At 42.7% G+C, this 12606-nt stretch overlaps 1 protein-coding gene across 2 annotated transcripts; it reads left to right on the top strand.

Moving 5' to 3' along the window:
* Positions 1–2779: 2779 nt before the first annotated feature.
* LOC112221887 (YTH domain-containing family protein 1) lies at positions 2780–10936 on the top strand. Of its 2 annotated transcripts, none has more exons than XM_024384298.2 (6): positions 2780–3173; positions 3721–3745; positions 4031–4110; positions 4439–6037; positions 9155–9199; positions 9371–10936. In XM_024384298.2, exons 1-6 carry the CDS (start codon positions 3147–3149, stop codon positions 9398–9400), a joined length of 1806 nt encoding a protein of 601 aa, XP_024240066.1. In that variant the 5' UTR covers positions 2780–3146; the 3' UTR covers positions 9401–10936. The 2 variants fall into 2 exon arrangements, with proteins under 2 accessions (XP_024240066.1, XP_024240064.1); XM_024384296.1 differs by having other exon boundaries at positions 2782–3173; positions 4016–4110.
* The last annotated feature ends 1670 nt before the right edge of the window (positions 10937–12606 follow it).

Genomic DNA, 12606 nt, shown 5'->3' with positions numbered 1-12606 from the left:
TTCTTGAATTCGTTCTGGATTTGGGAACTGTGAAAAGACCCCTGGTGGCATGTCTAGTGGGATAAGTGTGTGTGTCAGAGCTATGTGTAACAATTTGGGATTTTCAACACATTGTTTCTTATAAAAAGAAGAAGTTATGCAGTCAGTCTCTCCTCAACTCGTAGCCAAGAGAGACTGGCATACATAGTAAACTCAGCTAAAAAAGAAACGTCCTCTCACTGTCAACTGCGTTTATTTTCTGCAAACTTAACATGTGTAAATATTTGTATGAACATAACAAGATTCAACAACTGAGACATAAACTGAACAAGTTCCACAGACATGTGACTAACATAAATGGAATAATGTGTCCCTGAACAAATGAGGGATCAAAATCAAAAGTAACAGTCCGTATCTGGTGTGGCCACCAGCTGCATTAAGTACTGCAGTGCAGCTCCTCCTCGTGGACTGCACCCAATTTGCCGGTTCTTTCTGTGAGATGTTACCCCACTCTTCCACCAAGGCACCTGCAAGTTCCTGGACATTTCTGGGGGGAATGGTCCTAGCCCTCACCCTCCGATCCAACAGGTCCCAGACTTGCTCACTGGGATTGCGATCAGGGCTCTTTGCTGGCCATGGCAGAACACTGACATTCCTGTCTTGCAGGAAATCACACACAGAACGAGCAGTATAGCTGGTGGCATTGTCATGCTGGAGGGTCATGTCAGGATGAGCCTGCAGGAAGGGTACCACATGAGGGAGGAGGATGTCTTCCCTGTAACACTCAGCGTTGAAATTGCCTGCAATGACAACAAGCTCAGTCCGATGATGCTGTGACACACCACCCCAGACCATGACGGACCCTCCACCTCCAAATCGATCCCGCTTCAGAGTACAGGCCTCGGTGTAACGCTCATTCCTTCGACGATAAACGCAAATCCGACCATCACCCCTGGTGAGACAAAACCGTGACTCGTCAGTGAAGAGCACTTTTTGCCAGTCCTGTCTGGTCCAGGATGGTGGGTTTGTGCCCATAAGCGACGTTGTTGCCGGTGATGTCTGGTGAGGACCTGCCTTACAATAGGCCTACAAGCCCTCAGTCCAGCCTCTCTCAGCCTATTGCGGACAGTCTGAGCACTGATGGAGCGATTGTGCGTTCCGCATCTTTCTTTTGGTGTTTTTCAGAGTCAGTACAGAGTCATCTTTAGTGTCCTAAGTTATCATAACTGGGACCTTATTTGCCTACCGTCTGTAAGCTGTTAGTGTTTTAACGACCGTTCCACAGGTGCATGTTCATTAATTGTTCATTGTTCATTGAACAAGCATGGGAAACAGTGTTTAAACCCTTTACAATGAAGATCTGTGAAGTTATTTGGATTTATTTGGAATTATCTTTGAAAGACAGGGTCCTGAAAAAGGGACGTTTCTTTTTTTGCTGAGTTTATTTATATTAGCCCTCTGATTACAATTAAGAGCAAAACGTGCTGCTCTGTTTTGAGCCAGCTGCAGGTTAACTATGTCTTTCCTTGCAGCACTGGACCACACGACTGAACAATAATCAAGATTAGACAAAACTAGAGCCTGCAGAACTTGCTTTTTGGAGTCTGGTGTCAGAAAAGCAGAGCATCTCTTTATTATGGCCAGACCTCTCCCCATCTTTACAACCATTGAATCTATATGTTTGATGACATACAGTAGTGTCACTCTGTAAAAATATGCATTTACACATACTGTTGAAAATGGACCAAACCCTATAATTGTGTGTTCTACATTAATGTTAATGGAAAATGTGCATGAAAATTTGAGTCATGTGCAAATTATCAAAGTTATGTATACAGGTTTATAGTTAGGATTTGGACCTATGTGAAGGTATGAGTGTGCCCGTGTGTGTGCGTGTGTGTGCAGTTCATACATTAAATTCCAGATAGCAGAGGAAAATAAAGACATTTTATTAACAATCTTCAATATTGTGATAGAAATTAGCTAAAGTCAGTGGTTGTCATGTAAAAATGCATCTTCTAATTTTTTAGGCCTACCTCTGAATTTGGTTTGAATTTGCGTGCCACTGATGGAAAAAAAGACCCTGGCTGTATCTTTAAGTGAATTTTGTTTGAATAAACTGTGCTTTTCTGTTAACCAATGTGTGCAGATATGTTTTTGACTCACATTCCTCATTTACTTGCCTTACTATTGATTTTTTTAAATTGCATGTTTAACCATTGAGTATCACTGGCTATTATTCAAGTCCCGACTCAAGAGTCCAGTCCATCAAATCTGAATATTATAAAAATGATTGCAGGGCTGTAGGTCGACTTGGAGCCTATAATAAATACACACAGCTTTACATTCTCTATATGAAACACTTATAACCAAGATATAACTTAATGTTTGTGACAAACACAACAGAGTCTATAAAAAGTGTGAGTGGAAGGGGAAAAAAGCTCACTAAATGGCTTCAGTGCAATTTTTTATACAGAATATTTGTAGTAACAGTCGTCAAGATAATATACATGATATCTACATTGCTATTGAGAGTATTTTCTCTATTGTGAAGGTTGTACATGTTATTATCAAAGCCTTACCTTAATTCTAGTAGATTGTGCCCCAAATAAATCGTCCCTTTTCAGAATGTCCCCATCACTCTTCCGTGGGATTGGTTAGCGCGCTGACTCGTCATCGCGGCAGAGCATTAAAGATCACAAGTGATATTTCTGAAACGCGATTACCGCAGTCCTCCTATTGAAGATGCATGACTTCCGACGTTTTGTCGTTGAGGCACCGCGCCTGGTGTGCCGCTGACGTCAATCCCTTCATTTAGACCCCGGATGAAACTGTTAGTGGGGGAAGTGAACAGGGCCATCAGCACAATAACTGCAATTTGGTGGATAAGGGGGGAAAATAAAAAATACATAGGATTAATCCTAACAGTGGACCCTTTGAAACCACCAGGACTATCTCCAAATTGGATTTACGTAAACATTGGGGGACTGGCAGAATTGAGCCTTGGAACAGTAGTTTGAGTTAGCTTGCTGCTGACTGTACGAAGGAAAACATCTTGCTGATTAGCTTGCTAGCTACTGTACTGGGATACGAATAAAACGCAGGTTTTGAGGGAACGCGTCTAATTGAAACGCTCTACACAAATCCAGTGGCTTGCTTCATGAATTATGTCTGCTACAAGTATTGACCCTCAGGTAGGCAGAATATATTTCCCGGAAAAAATCCACTCAGCGTCGACTCAAGGCCTTGCATTGAGGAAAGGTGGTTGGTTGTGCGCCCAATCCACCCATTGCTGAGATGTGATTCAATCTAGCTAGCTAACGTTAACTCCAATTTAGTTAGCCGCTAGCTAACACGTAATAAATCTGACCTTTTTATACCAATAATAATTTGAAGCAATCGCCACGTTTTGTTCCTAGCGCTTAGCTAGTTAACGTTAGCTAGCTATGTGTTTTGCTAAAAACCCAACATTATGTATTTCACATGTATTCTCCTTATTAATATTGTCAGGCTCAGTTTCAGCTGTTGCAGTGGTTTACCAGCTCTAGTAAATTGTGGTTCTGTGCCAACGCAATGTGTTTAGTTAGCTAGTAAACTGGTTGTTGGCTAGATGGTAAAGTTAAGTAACTAACGCTAATGTAAGCGAGCTTCTAATTTTCAGCGAGTGTGGGTTGGATGTTAATTAGACAGCTAAAACATATTTCTCTCTTTTACATGTTAACCAATTACACGGGAATTAAGAATTCAAAAGGACAAGACGCTAAAGGTAAGATCACTGTAGTTACTGTTAGCTAGATCAATTTCGACTCATTAGGTAGACTGCGATTGCTCAGACCATGCACGGACTGAGTTACAAACAATGCAGCTGCGGTGTAAATACAGTGCTGTCTTGTTATGTCAGTGATGCATGTCTTGTTATGCATTCGATGTCTTGCTGCTTTTACACACCCAAGTGTTAATCAGTTATGACTGAAAAGACATGTACATGTGTGTGTCTGTTTATTTGACACACATTGATAAATAACCCTACTATCAGTCTTTCCGGTTTCAGTGCAAAATGGCTCACTCCACCAGAAGGAAACTGTCCATGATAATGACTTTGAGCCCTATCTCACTGGCCAATCCAATCAGGTGAGTGACTTTTGAAATGTGTGTATCTGTGTCTGAATTAGAAAATAAAAAATTGACTTGGCTGCAGGGAGGACCACAAGCAACTCAATATTGTCGCACAGGAGGACAGGACGTTTGCTTGGCTACATTGTTAGCTGATATTGTTATACATTTGCATAATTAAAGATGATGCCTTAAGTACTGCACGCATGGCCCTTTTGGTCCTAAAATCAGAATTTTTGGGGTATAAGCTGACGGTCATTGGGGTTTGTGATAGTAGGTCATGTTGATATTTAGTTTGATGTATCAGGATTTCAAAATTGTATTTACACTCCTTTTTTTTCTCTAGAACAACAGCTACCAATCCATGACTGACCCTTACCTGTCCAGCTACTATGCCCCCTCCATTGGATTCCCCTACCCCCTGAGCGAGGCACCTTGGTCCACCGGTGGCGACCCCCCGATCCCTTACCTGACCCCCTATGCGCCCCTTAGCAATGGAGACCACCACTTCATGCATGACACCGTTTTTGGCCAGCCTGGGGGACTTGGCAGCAGCATCTACCCACATAGATTTAACTTTTTCCCTGAGAACCCAGCCTTCTCCACCTGGGGTACCAGTGGGTCTCAAGGCCAGCAGACTCAGAGTTCAGCCTATGGGGGCAGCTACAGCTACCCTCCCAGCTCCCTGGGGGGCACACTAGTCCCTGATGGTCAGACAGGGTTCCACAGTGACACTCTGAGCAAGGCACCAGGCATGAACAGCCTGGAGCAGGGGATGCTGGGGCTGAAGATAGGTGGGGATGTGTCGGGCAATGGCTCAGGCGTGAAGAGTGTGGGCTCTGTGATCGGCGGTGGTGCTGTGGCTCAGGCTGTTTCTACAGGCAATGGTGGAACACCAATTGGCATGCCCCCTCCTAAGCCCACGTCCTGGGCTGCTATCGCCAGCAAACCAGCCAAGCCACAGCAGCTGAAGGCCAAGCCAGGCATGCCCATGGGGGGAGCCCTGCCACCACCACCCATCAAACACAATATGGACATTGGGACATGGGATAACAAGGGGTCTATAAGCAAAGTGGCCCCTCCACTGTCCCACCACCACCAGCAGCAGCTCCACTCTCATGGCCATGCCCACCTCCCCCACGGGCTCCCCCCTCCCCCTCAGCAGTCTGTTCAATCTGCCCAGTCCCTTGTGCAGCAGATGACCATGGGCCCGCCCCCCCCACAGTCATACCAGAACCACAACTCAGCCCCACCCCCTCAGACCCGCTGGGTTGCTCCACGCAACCGTAACCCGGGCTACGGTGGGGGCAGCATGGACAGCAGCGGTTCCTCTAGTGGTGGGGGTGGAGGTGTGCCTCCAGGTTCTGGCCCAGGTCTAGAGAACCACCCTGTTCTGGAGAATCTGCGGGCTGCCCACAGCTACAACCCTAAGGAGTTTGACTGGAACCTGAAGAATGGCCGCGTGTTCATCATCAAGAGCTACTCTGAGGACGACATCCACCGTTCCATCAAGTACTCCATCTGGTGCAGCACAGAGCATGGTAACAAGCGTCTGGACTCAGCCTTCCGTGCCATCAATGCCAAAGGCCCTGTCTATTTGCTGTTCAGCGTCAATGGCAGTGGCCACTTCTGTGGCGTGGCAGAGATGCTCTCGCCCGTGGACTACGGCACCAGTGCTGGCGTTTGGGCGCAGGACAAGTGGAAAGGCAAGTTTGACGTGGACTGGCTGTTTGTGAAAGACGTGCCTAATAGCCAGCTGAGGCACATCAGGCTGGAAAACAACGACAACAAGCCGGTGACCAACTCCAGGGACACTCAAGAGGTCCCTCTGGAGAAGGCTAAGCAGGTGCTCAAGATCATCGCAACTTACAAACACACCACCTCCATCTTTGATGACTTCTCCCACTATGAGAAGAGACAGGAAGAAGAGGAGGTTGTCAGAAAGGTAATCATAATTACCGTCTCTTGTTGATCACAAAGATCCTAAACGAACTGATCACAGATAGGTTTCATCCATTTTTGTAAAGACACCCCCCCCAAAAAAAAAAAATATTCAGAACCATGACCTTTTTCCACATTTTGTTACAGTACAGCCTTTTTCTAAAATTGATATGTTTTTTTTACTCATCAATCTACACACTACCTCATAATGACAAAGCAAAACATTTAATTTGAGCAAATGTATAAAAATAACAAAAAATTAAATATCACATTTACAAAAGTATTCACCCTTTACTCAGTACTTTGTTGAAGCACCTTTTGGTAGTGATTACAGTCTCAAGTCTTGGGTATGATGCTACAAGCTTGGCACATCTGTATTTGGGGAGTTTCTCCTATTGTTCGCAACAGATCCTCTCAAGCTCTGTCCGGTTGGGTGGGGAGCATCGATGCACAGCTATTTTCAGGGCTCTCCAGGGATTGGGTTCAAGTCCGGGCTCTGGCTGGGCCACTCAAGGACATTCAGTGACTTGTCTCGAAGCCACTCCTACATTGTCTTGGCTGTGTGCTTAGGGTTGTTGTATTGTTGGAAGGTGAACCTTTGCCCCAGTCTGAGGTCCTGAGCTCTCTGGAGCAGGTTTTCATCAAGGATCTCTCTGTACTTCCCAGTTGCTGAAAAACATCCCCACAACATGATGCTGTCACCACCATGCTTCACTGAAGGGATGGTGCCAGGTTTCCTTCAGATGTGGTGCTTGGCAATTAGGGTGAAGAGTTCAATCTTATTTGTCATTGTCTTAGGTGCCTTTTGGCAATCTCCAAGCGGCTGTCATGTGCCTTTTACTCAGGAGTGGCTTCCGTCTGGCCACTCTACTATCAAGGCCTGATTGGTGGAGTGCTGCAGAGATGGGAGAACCTTACAGAAGGACAACCATCTCCACAGAGGAACTCTGGAGCTCTGTCAGAGTGACCATCTGGTTATTGGTCACCTCCCTGGCCAAAGCCCTTCTACCCCGATTGCTCAGTTTGGTCGGGCGCCCAGTTCTAGGACGAGTCTTGGTGGTTGCAAACTTTTACCATTTAATATTGATGGAAGCCACTGTGTTCTTGGGGACCTTCAATGTTGCAGAAATGTTTTGGTACCATCCCCAGATGTGCCTCCACACAATCCTGTCTCGGACCTCTACGGACAATTCCTTTGACCTCTTGGCTTGGTTTTTGCTCTGACATGCACTGTCAACTGTGGGACCATTTTTTTTATATAGACAGGTGTGTGCCTTGCCAAATCATGTCCAATCAATTTAATTTACCACAGGTGGACTCCAATCAAGTTGTAGAAACATCTCAAGGATGATCAATGGAAACAGGATGCACCTGAGCTCAATTTCAAGTCTCATAGCAAAGGGTCTGAATACTTTTGTAAGTAAGGTATGTATAAAAATATATATACACTACCGTTCAAAAGTTTGGGGTCACTTAATGTCATTGTTATTGAAAGAAAAGCAACAAAAATTGGCCATTAAAAAACATCAAATGGGCCTCCCGGGTGGCGCAGTGGTTAAGGGCGCTGTACTGCAGTGCCAGCTGTGCCACCAGAGCCGCGACTGGGAGGTCTGGGGGGGCGAAGCACAATTGGCCTAGCGTCATCCGGGTTAGGGAGGGGTTGGCCGGTAGGGATATCCTTGTCTCATCACGCACCAGCGACTCCTGTGGCGGGCTGGGTGCAGTGCGCGCTAACCAAGGTTGTCAGGTGCACAGTGTTTCCTCCGACACTGGTGCGGCTGGCTTCCGGGTTGGATGCGCGCTGTGTTAAGAAGTAGTGCGGCTTGGTTGGGGTGTGTATCGGAGGACGCGTGACTTTCAACCTTCGTCTCTCCCGAGCCTGTACGGGAGTTGTAGCGACAAGACAAGATAGTAGCTACTAAACAATTGGATACCACGAAAACGGGGTAAAATTTAAAAATAATAATAAAATAAATAACATCAAATTGATCAGAAATACAGTGTTAGAAAGACATGGTTAATGTTGTAAATGACTATTGTAGCTGGAAACGGCAGATTTTTTTATTTATTCCAAAGGAACGTTGTGTTAGCTAATCCAAGTTTATCATTTTAAAAGGCTAATTGATCATTGGAAAACCCTTTTGCAATTATGTTAGCACAGCAGAAAACTGTTGTTCTGATTTAATGACGCAAGAGTATCTGGAGCGTCAGAATTTGTGGGTTCGATTACAGGCTCAAAATGGCCAGAAACAAAGAGCTTCTGAAGCTCGTCAGTCTATTCTTGTTCTGAGAAATTAACGCTATTCCATGCGAGAAATTGCCAAGAAACTGAAGATCTCGTACAACGCTGTGTAATACTCCCTTCACAGAATAGCGCAAACTGTCTCTAACCAGAATAGAAAAAGGAGTGGGAAGCCCCGGTGCACAACTGAACAAGAGGACAAGTACATTAGTGTCTAGTTTGAGAAACAGACGCCTCACAAGTTCTCAACTGGCAGCTTCATTAAATAGTACCCGCAAACACCAGTCTCAACGTCAACAGTGAAGAGGCGACTCTGGGATGCTGGCCTTCTAGGCAGACTGGCCAATAAAAAGAAAAGATTAAGATGGGTAAAAGAACACACACTGGACAGGGGATCTCTGCCTAGAAGGCCAGCATCCCGGAGTTGCCTCTTCATTGTTGACATTGAGGCTGGTGTTTTGCAGGTACTATTTCATGAAGCTGCCAGTTGAAGGCTTGTGAGGCATCTATTTCTGAGGCATCTGTTTCTCAAATTAGACACTCAACTTTTGAATGGTAGTGTATATTTGACTTTTTTAAAAACTTTGCTTTGTCATTATGGGGTATTCAATGTTGATTGAGGAAAATGTTTTATTTAATTTTAGAATAAGGCTGTAACAAAATGTGGAAAAGGGGAAGGGGTCTGAATACTTTCCAAGTGCAGTGTATATCTCCTTTTTACAATAGGGATGATTTTTTTAAATATTGGGACAACCTGAGTTTTGTATTGCTTGATTTGTCCCATCACAGACCAAATGTCTACCGTTTTGTATTTGTTTGCTGTTTTTATTGTTTTGTGGAGGAGGTGTAACCATCCCTAAATGCCTCTTCTTTCAACAGACCTATGAGCCAGCTCCAATACAGAGAGGGTCTCGACTTGATCAGGTAAAGAACCTTTTCTGAGTGTTTCACCTTTTATTCGGCTTCTGCCCATCAAGACATTGTTCCCTATGTCTCTAAGGAAATAATAAACCATTGTAGGGGGGTGGAAGATTTTATTCAGTGAAGTTTTTCTAATGGTAACACTTTTGTTATTTCTTCCCCTCCCCACCCAAGGAACGCCAAAACCGAAGTAAACCACAATAGAGGAATGCTCCTTATAGCTTGATCAATGGTTATACTTGGATGGACATAATGGAATTTAGATCATGAAAAAAGAGGACATAAAGAAATTGTCAACTCCTATTTATTTTGGCCCACATCAAACTTTGAGCCACACTGCTTCTGGTCCGGTTCCCAGTCTCTAAGTCGTGCGCAGGGATGAAGTCAGTTTCCATTAATCAAATTGCTTCATCCTTATTTGTTTTCTTTCTTTCTGTATTTTTAGCCTGGCAGGTCTTTATTTGCTATACTCCCACACTCACATCCTTAACTGAGTAACAAATATCTGCACTTCTTTAACAAAATCTAACATGCTGCTGATATTCAGTGACTGTTCAACTTGTGGTGGTGTGAGTGTTGGAGAAACGTTAAGTGCTTGTATTGGTTGTTCTGATTTAGGAAGAGTGAATGCGACAATTAACTGAATCTTGACAAATGTTTGATAACTGTACTTGGCCAGTTTTATTTTGCATAATCAAAATAAACTGTTCTGTTATGCCCTTCTTGTCCATGTGAGGGTGGTCTTGTGGCTTGGTAGAAGATGTGAAAAGCTTCTGCAAATGATGCATATAATGGATAATGTGAAAGGCTGTGACATTAGAAAATTTTAATGTTTTAAAAAAAAAAGAAATATTTTTTAAATTGGGTATCACTTGGCTTAACACTGTTGTGACAACAATTTGTTGAAGAAGAGATACAATATGTTTTATTTTCTTTCTTTTTTTTCGGTGGAGCCTTAACAGTTTTTCTGACATCAGTGTCAATGAAACTCTATTTGCTGTACTGTAACTCAAGTGTGTCAGCAAAAAGATTCAGGGGAAAGATGTCTAGAGCATCCGCTCTCAAAGGAGGTCCCTTTTTTTTTTCTTGATGGGGTGGAAATGTAAACTGTCTTGAGTTCAAGTTCTTAGCCGGACAATACTATTGTTGTCTTCTTCCTTATTTTAAATCATAGTTGTTACTTTTCTCTGTTCCCCATCATTCCAACAACGGGGTCAATGAAACTAAGTCATTTTGGGGACAAATGTAGCATGTACTGCTTTTAAAATCAAGATAGCCCTGTCACTCTGTTTCTTATCCTTGTCCTTTTCTTAACAGATTTAAAGCATTGATATAACCCTTCCACTTCATCCTCAGAAATGTTAAGCTTTAATGTACTGGCAATGCTAACTGAGAACGCCTCAAATATGTAATCTTAAAATTAATTTGACTGATTTAATGTCAAGTGTATGAAAACCCAGAGAATAGTATATATGGTATCTGTGTGTGATTTCTTTTTTTCCGGGACCTGCTTGCTGTACTGTGTATGTCTGTATGCGAAAGACAGAGGGGAGTGTGATTTATTGAGGGAATCAGATTTATGTAATGGTATTGGAAATTATTCATTCATGAGAGTATATAAAAATTTAAGAAAACAAATGTTTAAGTCACCCCTGAATTTAATATGCGTTGTATCAAAGGTCACTATCACATTCTTAGATTTGATCATGGTCATTATTAAAGGTATACTATCTATTGTAAGTGTTTTTGGTTTGTTCTATTGTGAGTGAAAAGTAGCTATGTCTGCATCTACAGCAGCCTCAATAATGTTTGCCACCTAGCTAACATTAGCCATAACAAATTGGAAGCCGTAACATATCATACGTTTTGCAAAATCTATCATACAAAATGGATTAGGGACATCCACAAATTAATACATATGAAAACGTACTTTATCATACTATATGGAAAGTCTCGGATTTACAGACAAAATACAAAATTCTCGAGGAGGGGGATGACGAGGTGACGACGACCCACGTTTGTTAGATGAGAGAGTGGTGCCTGAAGTATGGACGTTGCCATTTCAGACCTGGGTCAAAAACACATAAGATACTTGTACTCTCTCTGATAAAACCAACGGTATAGTCTCAAAAGTCCCAAACCCAAAATACCTTTTATTCAGTTTTGAATCCATGATCCATAAAAACAAACTGAATTCTAGGCCTACATAATTCACAGCACATCAAACCAAGGCTAATGGATTACGTAAAATGTGTCCATATACTTTTCCCGTGTTTGATCACCAGAGCTCATAGCCTACAACTATGTTTCTTACCACTGAAGTAACTATGTTGATATGTTTTGTTTGCCTAAAATACAATCACTTCAATTATTTGGATCGACGTTAACGTGATTCCTCTCTTGGCATTCACCGCGTGCCTTAATTGTATTGCTATTAAATCAAGGTCCGGCGTGAACACGAAAAGTGGTAATCCTACCCCCAAAACACTCGCTCAATTTACCTATAAATTGTCCTAGATTGCAGATGGATTGCATCATTAGATTAATGCCAATAACCACTACTCCAGTGTTCAGGAGTTGTGAACTAAATTCAAATTGAGGTAGTGTTTAGAGTAGTTCATTACTTTCTTGTCATTTAGTGGTGTAGCTAACTGCTGCAACCTGGTCTCGAGAATTTTGTATTTTGTCCGTAAATCCGAGACTTTCCATATAGTATGATAAAGTACGTTTTTCATATGTATTAATTTGTGGATGTCCCTAATCCATTTTGTATGATAGATTTTGAAAAACGTATGATATGTTACGGCTTCCAATTTGTAATGGCTAATGTTAGCTAGGTGGCAAACATTATTGAAGCTAGGGGTTAAGGTTAGGAGTTAGGTTAAAGGGTTAGGCAGGGATGCAAACTAGTCACATTTCACATAACCAATTCGCGATAGTATTAACTGGTATACGACTCCTTGTCATTCAAGTTATAATGCGTTAGTTGCTTACTGGACCCTGGCAATCTGTGAAATGTTAACTAGCTAACGAACGTAACTACTATCTGTGAAATGTTAACTAGCTAACGAACGTAACTACTATCTGTGAACTAATGTTTTCTTTCTACAGTATGTAGTTAATTTTCAGAATTAGAGAATTAGGGGAAAATGATGGGCCTGGCTTAAACTGGATGCCACTATAGAGGTGAAAGGAACACCACATACTTTTTCAATACAGTGGATAAAAGGGGTATGCCAGGTGTACTCTCTGCCTGAAAAGAGATCAATTATGCCAACAAAGGGTATCATGCTCTGCATGCAGAGGCAGAACGTGTACAATTGTAATAATGTTCAGTGTAGCCCAAATATTTTGCTTATGTTGTGTTGAACTTGACAGTAACACTTGTGTGTGTGTGTGAGGGGGGATAA

Source organism: Oncorhynchus tshawytscha, linkage group LG22, assembly GCF_018296145.1.
Source record: "Oncorhynchus tshawytscha isolate Ot180627B linkage group LG22, Otsh_v2.0, whole genome shotgun sequence".
Taxonomy (NCBI): Eukaryota; Metazoa; Chordata; class Actinopteri; order Salmoniformes; family Salmonidae; genus Oncorhynchus; species Oncorhynchus tshawytscha.
Note: the sequence above shows the minus strand (reverse complement) of the source record. Positions and strands in the feature narration are given on the sequence as shown.

Coding starts and splice junctions, on each gene's coding strand:
- LOC112221887 (XM_024384296.1), top strand. CDS start 3,147: ATGTCTGCTACAAGTATTGACCCTCAG. Junction 3,174..3,720: donor CTACAAGTATTGACCCTCAG/GTAGGCAGAATA, acceptor ACGGGAATTAAG/AATTCAAAAGGACAAGACGC. Junction 4,111..4,438: donor TCACTGGCCAATCCAATCAG/GTGAGTGACTTT, acceptor TTTTTTCTCTAG/AACAACAGCTACCAATCCAT.